We start from the raw sequence: 13,695 nt of genomic DNA on the forward strand, positions 1-13,695 counted from the left end.
CAGTCTCCTATGCAGACAGGGCCATACAGATTAGCCCAAACATCCTTGAAGCTGCAGGCCACGGTAACTGTTACCTTGCAAGTAATTTATCAGGCTGATAATGCAAGTCCTGTAAAGAGAGGCATTGAGCAGCACCTGTGGCCAATAGAAGCTGGGGGAGAGGGGAGGGAGTGCCAGCATGCACTGTGCAGAGCTGTCTGCCCACGTCTCTGCACAGAAGTCGAGGGACATGTCGAGGGACATGTCATTTTCAGCAAGACCCCTGAAGTAAATGTCACCTAGATCCCGCTCCCAGCAACCTCTCCCATGCCCCAACCCTGTGCTGGAGCTGGGCACCTGCTCCATCTCCTGTCACTGTGGTGAGCGCTGGGGGCCCAGCTCCTGCTACCACCTTGCACCAGGCCAACCAGATAATCGCCCTGGACACCCACGGTCCCCAACCTCTTGCCTGAGTCTCTTCCACACTCCAAACCCCGTGGCGCCACCCCCCACTCTGAGCCCTCTCTTGCACTCCACACTCCTTATTCCTGGTCCCATCCCAGAGCCCAGCCTCCAGCCCCATGCCACAGCCTTGAACCCACTCCTGCATCCTCAACCCCTCGTTTCTAGCCCCACCTGAAACCTGGACACCCCCCCCCCAGCCCAGATCCCATAGCCCCCTTCTACATTCCAGCCCCATGCCACAGCCTTGAACCCACTCCTGCATCCTCAACCCCTCGTTTCCAGCCCCACCTGAAACCCCCCCCAGCCCAGATCCCCCTTCCACATCCCAACCCCTTGTCTCAGCCCTGAGCCCCCTCCTGCGCTCCAAAGCCCGTATCCCTGGCCACACCCCAGAGCCTGTACCCCAGCCCTGAGCCCCCTCCCGCACCTTGCACCCCCTCATGTCTGGCCCCACCCCCACAGCCCTCACCTTTTCTTGACCCCCCCCCCCCAGGGTGTGTGGGGGGGGGACTGGTGGGGGTGGGGGAGAGGGGGCGGGGATGAAGTGAGCAGGGGGCGGGGCCTCAGGGAAGGGGCGGGGCAAGGGTGTTTTGGGCCAGTACCAGTGGGGCCCTGCTGTGAAGCGGGGGGGGGCTGAACAGGAAGGGACCCCCCCAGAGATAGGGGAGGGGCGGTTCCCTTTTGCTCCCCCCCTGGGGCGCCACTGGCTGGGAGGGGCCGGGGCTCTTTAAGAGGGGGCGGGGCGTGGCCCGGCCGGGGGGCGTGGCCCGGCGCGGCGCGGCGCGCTGAGGTCAGCGGCGAGCGGCGCCGTCACAAAAGGAAGTGGCGGCGCGGGCCGGGGGGGTCCGGAGCCGGGCGCGAGCGGGGAGCTGGGCCGGAGGCCCCGCGGCGGCGGAGCGCGGGCGGCAGGGCGGCAGCGGGGGCCCCGGGGCGGCGGCGGGGGGCGCCCCGGGCCCGCTCGGCGCCGCGCCATGGCCCAGCAGCAGGTGAGCAGCTCGCAGAAGGCGCTGATGCTGGAGCTGAAGTCGCTGCAGGAGGAGCCGGTCGAGGGCTTCCGCATCACCCTGGTGGACGAGTCCGACCTCTACAACTGGGAGGTGGCGATCTTCGGGCCCCCCAACACCCTCTACGAGGGCGGCTACTTCAAGGTAGGGCCGGGCGCGGGCTCAGCCCCCCCCGGGGGTGTGTGGGGGGGGGCGCTGGGAGGTAAAGAGCCCCCCCTCTTGTGTGTGTGTGGGGGGGGCGCTGGGAGGTAAAGAGCCCCCCCCGGGGGGGGGTGTGGGGGGGGGGGCGCTGGGAGGTAAAGAGCCCCCCCGGGGGGGTGTGTGGGGGGGGGCGCTGGGAGGTAAAGAGCCCCCCCCGGGGGTGTGTGGGGGGGGGGGCGCTGTGAGGTAAAGAGCCCCCCCCGGGGTGTGGGGGGGGGGCGCTGGGAGGTAAAGAGCCCCCCCTCGTGTGTGTGTGGGGGGGGGGGCGCTGGGAGGTAAAGAGCCCCCCCTCGTGTGTGTGTGTGGGGGGGCGCTGGGAGGTAAAGAGCCCCCCCTCGTGTGTGTGTGTGGGGGGGGGGCGCGCTGTGAGGTAAAGAGCCCCCCCCGTGTGTGTGTGTGGGGGGGGCGCTGGGAGGTAAAGAGCCCCCCCTCGTGTGTGTGTGTGTGGATGGGGCGCTGGGAGGTAAAGAGCCCCCCCGTGTGTGTGTGTGGGGGGGGGGCGCTGGGAGGTAAAGAGCCCCCCCGTGTGTGTGTGGGGGGGGGCGCTGGGAGGTAAAGAGCCCCCCCCGTGTGTGTGTGGGGGGGGCGCTGGGAGGTAAAGAGCCCCCCCGTGTGTGTGTGTGGGGGGGGCGCTGTGAGGTAAAGAGCCCCCCTCCCCTCTGCGTGTGAGTGGGGGGGCGCGTGCTATGAGGTAGAGAGCCCCCCCTCCCCTCTGCGCAAGTGGGAAGATGAGGTAATCTCCCCCCCCCCCCGGTGTGCACATGATATGCTATGAGGTGAAGGCCCCCCCCAATGTGGAGGGACTGTGGGGGTGGGCTTGCTGTGAGGGGGAGAGGGACTCCCCCCGTGTGTGTATGTAGGCAGGAGTCCTGAGGTGAAGAGGGCCCCCACTCTTGGGGGTGTTTTGAGGTGCAGAGGGCCCCTGTCCTCAGCCCTTTCTATGCACTTGGGGTGGGAGTTAGGGTCGGGGTCTCTTCTCCTCCCCAGCCCTTTTACTGGAGCAGTGCTGTCTCTCCTCTTCTCCCCCTCCCCCCCCCCCCGCCTCTTCCCCCTGCTGCTGTTTGGGGTGGAGGGTTTCCTTTGAGGTAAGATGTGTGTCGGTCCTGTGCTTGCTCCTGAGTTTCCCATAACTCTCAGTCCACTCCATCCTCTGCCCTGTATAGTGGGGGGTCTCTGACATTGCCATCAGACTTCACTCTACCTCTCCCAGTAGAACTATCAGTGTCCTGTACTGGTGATCTTTCAAGTTAAGGTATGAGCTCCGGTTCCTCCTGCCTCCCTGAGGGGGGGACGGCCTGCATATTAGTGGGTAGGTTGTTTCTAGGCAAGGGACCGGAACTCTGCGTATTAATTCAGAATGAGACCCTAACCTCGGGTTCCCATAGCCTCTAATAGGGAGCACTTCAAATCATATGACCTCTGTTGACCATGGATGGCCTCTGGGGAGGCCTTAGGGAGGTAATAGTGTAGTTGATTAACCAATAAGCAAAACCTTATAAGTTAATGCTATAGATTAGACTATAACTACCCACATTTATGCCAGTAAAGTTTTTAGCAGGTTGGCCAGCAGCCCAGCTCTGTTCCAGCTCATGCTGGGTCCTGGAGCTTAGGCCCTGGCCCTGCCTTTGAACAGGGGCTGCTGCCACCCTGCACTGCTGCTTCTGTATCACAGGGGTGACAGGCAGATGGTCTGCAAGGGCAGCTGATCCTTTTTAAACTGGCTCCCCTTGTGGATCATCTCCTCCCTGGCATCCCATGCTCCTGCCTCATCAGCAGGGGCTGGTTTGCAAAGGTAGCCAGTTTAAAAATCAGCTCCCCTTGCAGACTGGCTGTCTGTTGCCTCGCATTGTTGCAGCGCACCCAGCAGCGCAGGGTGGCAGCAGCCCCTGTATCAGAGGCAGCAGGGCGGAGTGGTTGGGGGCTTCTTGAAAGTGGGCCCAGAGTGCACTGGCTGTTGGCCCCTGGGACTAAAAAATAGTCAAATAACCTCACAAATTCTTATTGGTTAATTGTTCAATTAACTGATATTTAACATCCCTAGGAGGCCCTTCCAAAATACCCTTTCAGAAGGGTATTTCAAAATAGATGTTAACTCTCATCCCCTTGGTTGTCCAGATTCCCCTGCACTCTGCATAAGGGGTCCTTTCAAAGTAAAGGATCTAAGGGCTCCTCTTATCCCCAGTGACCACCTGTATCTTTCAGTTTCCTTATACTCTGTATAAGGTGTCCGCTTTAACTTGGAAAAACCCATGTGGGCTGTCCTCTCCTACACTGGCAATGGTGATTTAGTATTCTGCATAAAGAAGGGGGCTGTTCCAGTGGTAGTGATCTATCCACTGCTTGGAATGGCCTCCATTCTGTTTCCTGATGGTCCTGTTGGGAGGGTTCCTTCATCCCATGTTCAAGTAATGTATCCATGCCAACACCATATAGAAAGATGTCTGCTTTATGATGAGGAACACCTATGGCCTTCTCCTGTCTCTTCTCCCCATGCTATCTTTGGGACAACATATATGAGTGTGGCTGTTGCCCTGTGACTACCCTCCTCCCCACTCTTTTAACTGCTTCTAGCTGCACCTTTTACCAGGATGGGTATTCTGAGGGTTCTCTCTGCTGAAGGAATGTGTTGGTTTATCATTTACCTGTTATCTCAAAGTGTGTCCCCTCCTCCAAAATTAGGGGAGAGACCGGGGCTAAAAGGGCTATAAACCTACATCAATGCAGAAGCAGAGAAATGCTTTCAGTTCCCCTTCTGATCTTCCAGAAAACTGCATAGCCATTATTTTTCTTATGATTAGAATAAACAAGTCCTCTGACTTTTTGCATTACGGTTATGTGAAAGTAACTGAGGGTACAAGTCTTGAAAATGTAGAGACATTGGAGTAGACTAGCTACTTCACTGTACCTCCATCACTGAAGTTACAATCTACTTACTACAAACAGCATCTTTTGAGGGTTGGCTCCTGCAAAGAGTAAAGCTGATGGCCAAATGTGACCTGTCAGAATTTTGCAATGTCCAGCAGCCTTTGATATGGCGTCACCTCCTGTAGCTTATTGTGGGGGGGGGGGGTCACTTTTAAAAAGTGACTTCAGACTGCTCCATTTTATGCCTGCTAGGAGGTGTCCTTTGAATTCTACCAAGTTGAAGAAAAACTTGAACATGTTTGTCAGATTCCTTGCACTTACTGCATGTGGATCAGGGTGTAGATATCTTTTTCTGGGAAACCAAAACATTAACAGTCTTTAGCTTGGTGAGTAAATCTGAGTCACATTTAGTTTAGCTTAATTTTTTTTCTTTCTTTTGAAAGAAGGAAGTACTTTGACACATGTCTCTTTCCTTTTGCAATGAGAATGATTGACTTAGTCATATCAGTGTGATATGTACATTTTTAGGCTTACCTCTATTATTACTTGAGCCGAAACTGGGGCTGCTTCCTAATAACTGGGTCAGCTTTGCATCATGTAAGGTGGGGTTATCCTTTCACACCTATACTTTAGGGTTACTCACCAATTCTATTAAAATAGGGAGAGCGGATGGATCTCCAGTATTCTGTGTATGTTTACTTTAGTTACTTGTTGGGTCCTGCATTTGTCTTTGGGCTGTAAAATTCTTGGAGAAGCTGATGAAAGTACTCTTTTTGGAAATGCACTTAAGTTTAGGTTTCACCTAAGAGGCCACAGTTGACTTGTAATGAAGTAAAGCAATGACTGATTATGGGACTCATGCTCTTCTCCACGCTATATTGTAGTTACTATGCCTTTCCTGTTTGGGCTCTTCTAGGCAGCAATTTTTTCTATGCTTGGTACAGTTGATCTATGATACATGTGTGTGGTGTTATATTAAGCAAACCGGAAAAGAATTATTTCATTTTTCTCTCTACATATACATATAGAATGTTCTTATTCTCTTGTTACCATAGTGTCAGTGTTGTCCAGTAGCACACAAAGTAATGACACAAACATTTGTCATATGTGGCTTGTTCTCTCTGCTTTTCCCTCTGAGGGAAGACTAATATGTACTGTGTAAATGTTTCTTGTTTTGGTTTGGGGCATTTCTTTTAAATACACAGCTTTGTATGTTCGAGAAGGCAGGTCAAAGAAGTGTACCTTGCACTTGGAGCAAAAGGTGGTGAGGTTTGTGATATACTTTGCTTCCTGTGGGAGTTCTTGAGAGAGAATCATAGAACACTAGAACGGGACAGGACCTCAAGAGGGCATCGAGTTTAGTCCTCTGCCCTCACAGCATGACCAAGTACTGTCTAGATCATCCCTGACAGATGTCTATCTAATCTGCTCTTAAATATCTCCAGAAATGGAGATTCCACAACCTACCTAGGTAATTTATTCCAGTGTTTAACCACTCTGACAGTTAGGAAGCTTTTCCTAATGTCTAACCTAAACCTCCTTTGCTGCAGTTTAAACCAGCCCATTGTTTCTTGTCCTGTCCTCGGAGGCCAAGGAGAACAATTTTTCTCCCTCCTCCTTGTGACTCCCTTTTAGATACTTAAAAACTGCTGTCATGTCCCCTCTTAGTCTTCTCCTTTCCAAACTAAACAAGCCCAACTTTTTCAGTCTTCCTTCATAGCTCATGTTCTCTAGACCTTTAATCATTCTTGTTGCTCTTCTCTGGTCCTTCTCTAATTTCTCCATCTTTCTTGAAATGTGGTACCCAAAACTGGACACCATACTCAAATTGACAGTCATACTTCCTAGACAGTCGCTTCCCATTCTGTATGGGTGTAACTGATTATTCCTTCCTTAGTAGAGTACTTTGCATTTGTCCTTATTAAACTTCATCCTATTCACTTCAGATCATTTATCCTGTTTGTCCAGATCCTATCCTCCAAAGCAGTTGCAACCCCTCCCAGCTTGGTGGTATCTGCAAACATAATAAGCATACTCTCTATACAAATATCTAATAATTGATGAAGATATTGAACAGAACCGGTCCCAAAACAATTTGACTGTCTCCTGCACAGGCTGGCTTTACCATGACAAGCAAATTCCATTTACCTGAGGAATGGAGTTGCAGACTAAGATCTTCATCCTGGAGCCTTGGCAGTTGTTCAGATATGCTGGGTCCAGGCCACTGTGTGCCTTGATGAGGACTTGATAAGGATAAGTGCCTTGAGTTTAATTGCATTTTATGGGATGCCGACAGAGGAATGGAACCCTGATATGCTTATGGCAGCCTATGTTGCTGAGCTGTAGAATTCTGCAGTAGCTGGGTGTCTTGGCCAACTGGAATTATGAAAAGCAGTATTTGTTTGTGTGATCTTGGTGTTGGCAAAAAATCCAGGAGCAGTCTATAAACTACTGGATTCAGCAATCGAATGTACCTTTGCAGCCATGGTGCAGTCTCCCTTGGTTGCAGTTCTCAAAGCGCTTTCTTTTGCCTGTCAACAGAATGCCCATCTTGCTCAGCTTCAACTATCTGTTCATTCATCAGCAGATCCCATCCAATCATTGGGCTAGCTTGATGGTGGTAACATGGTCAGAGTGGTGAAGGGTGGCTGGAATGGCTTGCTTGTCATTTCACCTAATAGCTGTGTGTAGATCTTAAGACCCATAAAATAATTGATCCTTCTGAAGCATGCTCCCCCTCCCCTCTCTCCCCACAGCGGCTGAATCTGGACGCCAGTTCCGACTTACATACAGATTCAACTTAAGAACAAACCTACAGTCCCTATCTTGTATGTAACCCGGGGACTGCCTGTACATGTCTACATCTCTAGTGTAGATGTAGTATATGCCAGGACTCGACAACATTTGGTTTGAAAATCACATTAAAATTCAAAACAAGTGGTTAACAAAGAGCCAGTATAAGAATACCCATTTGCATAATTGAAAATATGCAAGTTAATATTATTGATGAACATTTTATTCATAAACTTCATTTAATGGGACTTCTGCTGCTGGTGGTGAAGTGTGTGGATATGGGATTGCAGGAGTCAAGATTGGGGTGTATAAGGGGCTCAGAGAAGGAGGCTGGGGTGTGAGGTGCAGGGGGCAGGGCAGGGTGCCGGGGTGGGAAGCAGAGTATGTGGGTGGGGGGCTCTAGGGGCTGGATTACCTTACTTGGCCAGGGGTGGGCCAGGATCGCCACGGCCAGATCGTGGCCTACCCTCCTACCCATGCCATAGAAGAAGGGCTGCCAGGCCTTCCTGCAGCCAGATGGGGGTTGGACTGTGTGACCTGCCCCAGGATCGGTGCTGGGGACAGGATGCTGTAGCCAGATGGCTGGCTGAGCCCCAATTGGGACCTTGTTGGCTAGGCTGCCGTAGCCAGAGCTCAGGCCAGGCCACTGTGCACACGGTGTTGTTGCAGTCATGGGGCCACCAGGCCTGGCCTAGGAGTGTGGTGGCTGGGTACAGACTGTGGCAGTCAAATGGAGGTTGGAGCTCGGCTGCTGCAGCCAGATGGAGGCATCTGTTGCCACCAGCCCTTCTCTATCCTAACTTGGAGTATGCACATGTCCCTTACAGCATGCTCTCAGCAGGTCTTTTAAATGAGCAGTCTTTCCCAGCTGGCTCTTGCTGGAGCACAGCCAGTTCTTGCTGGGGTGTACAGCCTTACTTTCACCTCTGGTTAAAGGTGAAATAGGCAAAGACCATCTTGACATGAGTAATTATGCACCTTTAAAACTTTGAATGAATTTTTCATTTTAATTTAAAAAGTTACGTGTACTTTGGGAATGACAAAAGAGCCATATTTGGTTCTGTACTGAGCCATAGGTTGCTGACCCTTGGCTTGTACTAAGTGGGGATTTTATTCACTTTTTTGGCTAGGGAGGTTGTGCAGTATCCATCATTGCAGATTTTTAAGAGCAGCTTAGACAAACATCTCTCAGGAATGATTTAAACCAGCGGTTCTCAAACTTTTTGGGCTCCGGAGCCCTTTACATGCATAAAAATTTATGCAGAACCCCAGCGGTCCACTGATTGTATGTTATACCTATTGATATTTCCAGTTTGTCAACCTTGCGGAGCACCTGGGGCTCCGCAGAGCACCTGGGGCTCCATGGAGCACAGTTTGAGAAACTGACTGGACAGTGCTTGGTCCAGCCATGAGGGTGGGGGACTTGACTTTGACCTCTCAAGGTCCCTTCCACTTCTAGTACTCTATGATTCTGCGTGAATTCTATGCTATAGTAAACCCATATATGTGCCTCAATTACCCAGGACACTATACCAGTACCTAGATGGTGATGGGAATTTCCAGTGTGAGCCTCACTGAGGGAGGCTACCTCCAACCCCTGCACGTACACAATGGCAGAGGCTGGTTTGGGGTGCAGGGAGTGGTTCATGGCACTGGCTCTAGGGCTCCCCTTTCCCCAAGATGGATTGTACTGGCTGCTTCTGAGTTTGTGCTGACACGTCTGTCCTATGCAGTGTCCCTGTCGACTGATCAACCTTCTGTTCTACCTTCTGACTGAGAGTCTCCTCACACAGCAGCTGAGGGTGAAGGTCCCTATGACTCCCCCACGCTGTTCTAGGCCAGTGGTCCCCAACCATTTGAGGTTGCTGGGGGCGTGGCCGTTCACCTGCTGGGCGCCAGAGGGCAGGCCCCCCAAGCGCCGCGTGCCCAGAGCACGGGCGGCCAATCCGCGGCGCTCCTGGGGCCGGTGCTCACCGTGCGCCATGCGCCGGGGGCCAGCTCCGGCACCATGCATGCGCCATGTGCCCGGGGCCAGGCCAGCCCCGAGCACTTGGCAGGCGCATACAAATGCCCCTGTGGGTGTCATGGCGCCCGTGGACACAGTGTTGGGGACCACTGTTCTAGGTGCTTGTTCAGGATTGGAAGTTTTGGTTGGAAATTTTGATACTTTACTTAGAACAAATGTATCCAGGTGGATTTCTTCAGTGCTAGTCATGCCTATTATCTGTTGGTGCAAAGGGTGATCATTCTGAAATACTCAATTCTTTGTCCAGTGTTTCAAGTGCCATTGCTTAATCTGTCACAAGCTGAGAAGAGGTCTCAGGTTGAAATGCCTCTAAGGTATCTAGTAATTCTTGAAGGAATATACTGGATGACAGGAGTTCATGTAGACTTCTTAGTGGCTCTTACTTGGCAGGCATGGGGGAGCAACCCCATGTTTAAGAAGATTCCAGCAAATGCATATTCCTTTCCATCAAGTAGGATGCTAGTCTTTTGCGCTGTGTGTGTGTGTGTTTGTGTAGTTAAATTTCAGCAGTTACATGTGGGGTGGCAGTTGGCTCCCTGTGTGTACTGACTCTCACCTGGTGCCCTGTGCTGCTGCCTCTGTATCAGAGGCAGCAGCGTGGGGAGGCAGGCAGCTTCCTGGGATCAGATGTGCATCAGGAGCTAGCTTTTAGGCTGGTTTCCCATGTGTACCAGAAGCCTGCTTGTAATAGGGATGTTTTGGGCTAAACTGTGAGTCTGGGATCATTGGTTAGCCTTAAAGGTTACATGCAAAGTACACCCCTCACTGCTGCTTCACCCCACTCCAATGAAATATCTTATTTGCTTTTACCCTGTGCTATGTGGATTTCATGGGGGTAAATAGTGGTTCCTCAAATTAGGAAATCTGATCCAAAAGGGAATTGAAGGGGGTCCCAGGTTTATTTTTGGAGGATTGCAGTGTTACCACCCTTTTGTGAGTCCTTCAGAGTTGGGTAGCTAGAGTGGCATCTGTTGACCGTCAGCAGTAGTGCAGACATAAGGGTAGCAGTACCATACCATGCCATCCTTATTTCTGTCCTGCTCTGCACAGAAGTAAGGGAATCAGTACCACAGTTCCCCACCCCCTGAACAAACTTGCAACATCACCTCAAACTCATTTTTGGGTCAGGATCCCTATAACACAATGAAATTGCAGATTTAAATAGTGGAAACCATGGGATTTACTATTTTTAAAATGCCTAAAATGGACTGTGGTTTTGGTAGGGCACTACTTATTGGAGGCTGATAGGAAGATCATCCTTCCTTGTAATATAGCTTCAGTATAAACTTGAAGAAATTCTATTCCAGTCTGTTTTCCACCATTAGCTCTTGTGTTTCTGATTGTCTCTATTTGCAAGGTATCAAGGAAATCTGAGGGTGAAGAAATGATGTTAGGGTACCGGTGTAAGGATAGTCGAGGCTAGCGTGCAATGAATGGTTCATCAGATAAACTCTTTGCCCTCTGAATGGAGTGCTGCTAGCCATTAACATGCTTTGGAATCCAATGCAGTTTTTTATGGAATCTGTCTTTTTTCTTTCCCCCCCCCCCCCCCCCCCTTTGGGAGAATTCTGACCATTGTTTTAATTACCTCTGAGGAATAGACTGTTGGTCTGTAACTTAAAAAATGAGTAGTCCTGTGGCACCTTAGAGTAACAAATATATAGGATCATGAGCAGTGCTTGACAAATGGGCGAGTAGATTTCAGCCGGTCGTCTCATTTACCGGCGGCGCACGCATGCACAATGCAGGTCTGGTGCATGCGCGGTGCAGGGCTGGCAAGTGGTTTTCCCCGCAGTTTGTTGAGTCCTGATCACGAGCTTTTGTGGGTAAAACCCCCTTCACTCAAGATCGTCGCCTGTGAAGGAGGGGGAAAAAGTGAACACTCAGAAGAAGGGAGAGGGAGAAAAGAGAAGTCAGTTGTAATCCTGGTGTTAATCAGGCTAATTAGGCTGGAAATGTCCCATACTTAGCTTTTGATGTCAATGGGTTATTGAACATAAGCAATGTTGGTTTATAATATGTCATTCAGTTCAAGTCTTTGTGCCAAATTTGCATATGAAGGTCAATTCCACAATCTCTGTAGTTGGCTTGTGAAATTCCTTTATAGAAAAATGGCTACTTTTAAATCCATTAATGAGTGCCCAGGCAGGTTAAAATGGTAACACACACAGACCTGTAAGGGAACATTTCTGATATCTGACTTGTGTCCATTAATCCTCTGTCATTGAGATTGGCCAGTATAGGTGGCAGAGGGGCATTGCTGGCACTTGATGGTGTATTTCACGTTAGCGGCTGTGCAGCTGTATGAGCTTTTGGTGTTGTGGCTTATGTGGTTAGGTCCTGTGATGGTGTCACTTGTATAGATGTGTGGACAGAGTTGGCAATAGGGTTTATTGCAGGGGTAGGTTCTGGGGTGAGTGTGTCTGAGATGTGATGTGTGGCTGCTGAAGATAATTTGCTTCAGGAAGGAGGTTGTCTATTGGAGTGGATTGGCCTGTGATTTCTCAACAAGATTATGACTGGGAAGTGGTGATCTTGATACTGAAATCTAATCTGAAGATCCAGTCCAGGCATGACTGGCTCTGTGGGTTGTACCAGAGAATCTGTGAGGCAAGTGAGAGATGAGATTTGGGGTTTTGAGAAGAGTATCAGACGTGTCTAATTTTTAATCTTACCCAAAACAGAAACACAAGAAAATATAGGCAGACTAAGATGTGGGTGTAATTTTCTACTAAGTTTTATATAAGTTTGTTTTTTGTTTTGTTGAATAATATTTCTGTATGAAATGGCTTGTGGACAGTACTTAAAACTGGGTCTCTAAGTAATGGCCCTGCTGAGGGATAATTAACATTACCACACTGTTAGGGCAAATCTGGAAAGGGAAATGAATAATATTCTTGAGTTTAAAAAATAGGAAAGTTGTCTCTGGATGCAGCTTCTCTACCATAATCATATGAACCTGATTTTGGTGTCAGTCAAAATTAGTTCAGGTGCCCAGGATGAGTTTATATAAAGGGTGTGACTTCCTTCATATTAATAGAAAGAGCACAGGAGTTAGTATATAGAAACTGACCTATTCAGTAGAAAAACAACATTTTAAATTATTTAAAAGGACATGGTTGAATTAAAAATCGCACTTGTGTGCAAAGTTACATATTTCATGTCCTAGATACAGGCAGTCCCCGGGTTATGTACAAGATAGGGACTGTAGGTTTGTTCTTAAGTTGTATCTGTATCTAAGTCGGAACTAGCGTCCAGATTCAGCCGCTGTTGAAACTGATCAGTTTCAGCAGTGGCTGAATCTGGACACCAGTTCTGACTTACTTACAGATTCAACTTAAGAACCCCAGGCATCCCCAAGTCAGCTGCTGCTGAAACTGATCAGCGGCTGATTCCAGGAAGCCTGGAGCAGAGCAGCTGGGGTGCTGCCAGGTCGGTCCAGAAGCGCCAAGGAGCAGTGCTGCGGGACCAACCTGCTCTACCACAGGCCCGGGGCTTTGCTCCACGTCTCCCTGGTCTGCTGGGGGGGGGGCACTAGCTGCGCCCTCCCCCCAGCAGACCAGGTACACGGGGAGCAAAGCGGCGGCGAGGCGCGGGACCCCTCCACCTCCCGGCTTTGCTCCAGGTGTTCCTGGTCTGCTGGGGACAGTCTCCAGCAGACCAGGGACACCCGGAGCAAAGCGGCAGCGGCGGCGGGGTTCCGCGCCTCTGAGGCTTTGCTCCGGGTGTCCCTGGTCTGCTGGAGACGGTCCCCAGCAGACCAGGGGCACCTGGAGCAGCTTTTCTCACCCTGGAGGTGGAGGTGGTGGGACCGCTGCGCTCTGGGTGGTCCTGCTGCCTGCGAGCTCCGGGGCGAGAGAGCCCCGTTCGTAAGTGCGGATCCGACGTAAGTCGGGTCCGCGTAACTCGGGGACTGCCTGTATTCCTCTAGCTATTTTAAGATGTTACGGTTCCTATCCAGACACACTCATAGTTTAAGGATAGGCAGGTGGACAGAAGTTAAGGAAGGGAGCAGTAAATGGGGATTAGGGATGCTAAATTTCAATTAATTAACTAATTGAATAGTTGATGGGATTTCCATTGACTATTCAGTTAGTTAAGAACTTCTGTGTTCTGCCTTTGAAATGTACAAGAACCCCAGCGGGGACTTTTACACATCTCAAAGTTGGCTGCCTCTGTGCTCCTGCCCCCTCCCATGGAACTGGAGATGGCGGGGAGGGAGGAGGAGAGAACTGGCTTTTAAGCCGGCTCTCTTCAACACCGCCCCTTTCCCCCTCCCCCTGCTGCCTCTTTATGATAGTCAGCGAGTGGGGGGGGAAGTGACCACTAGACTAGTGTGGTGAGTCAACTAGTCGATTTAGT

The 13,695-nt window shown here is 50.8% G+C and overlaps 1 protein-coding gene across 2 annotated transcripts in view; it reads left to right on the forward strand.

Annotated features, from left to right (window-relative positions):
• The first annotated feature begins 1,265 nt into the window (after window positions 1–1,265).
• The window catches only part of UBE2R2 (ubiquitin conjugating enzyme E2 R2), a 108,559-nt gene continuing 96,129 nt past the window's right edge, over window positions 1,266–13,695 (forward strand). The window contains exon 1 of one of the 2 annotated variants that reach the window (XM_075932787.1): window positions 1,266–1,592. In XM_075932787.1, the coding sequence (XP_075788902.1) occupies window positions 1,416–1,592 (177 nt within the window). In that variant the 5' untranslated portion in view covers window positions 1,266–1,415. The remainder of the gene's footprint in view (window positions 1,593–13,695) is intronic. The other variant, XM_075932786.1, reaches the window with a different exon arrangement.

This window comes from Pelodiscus sinensis, chromosome 6, assembly GCF_049634645.1.
Source record: "Pelodiscus sinensis isolate JC-2024 chromosome 6, ASM4963464v1, whole genome shotgun sequence".
In the NCBI taxonomy this organism is placed as follows: Eukaryota; Metazoa; Chordata; order Testudines; family Trionychidae; genus Pelodiscus; species Pelodiscus sinensis.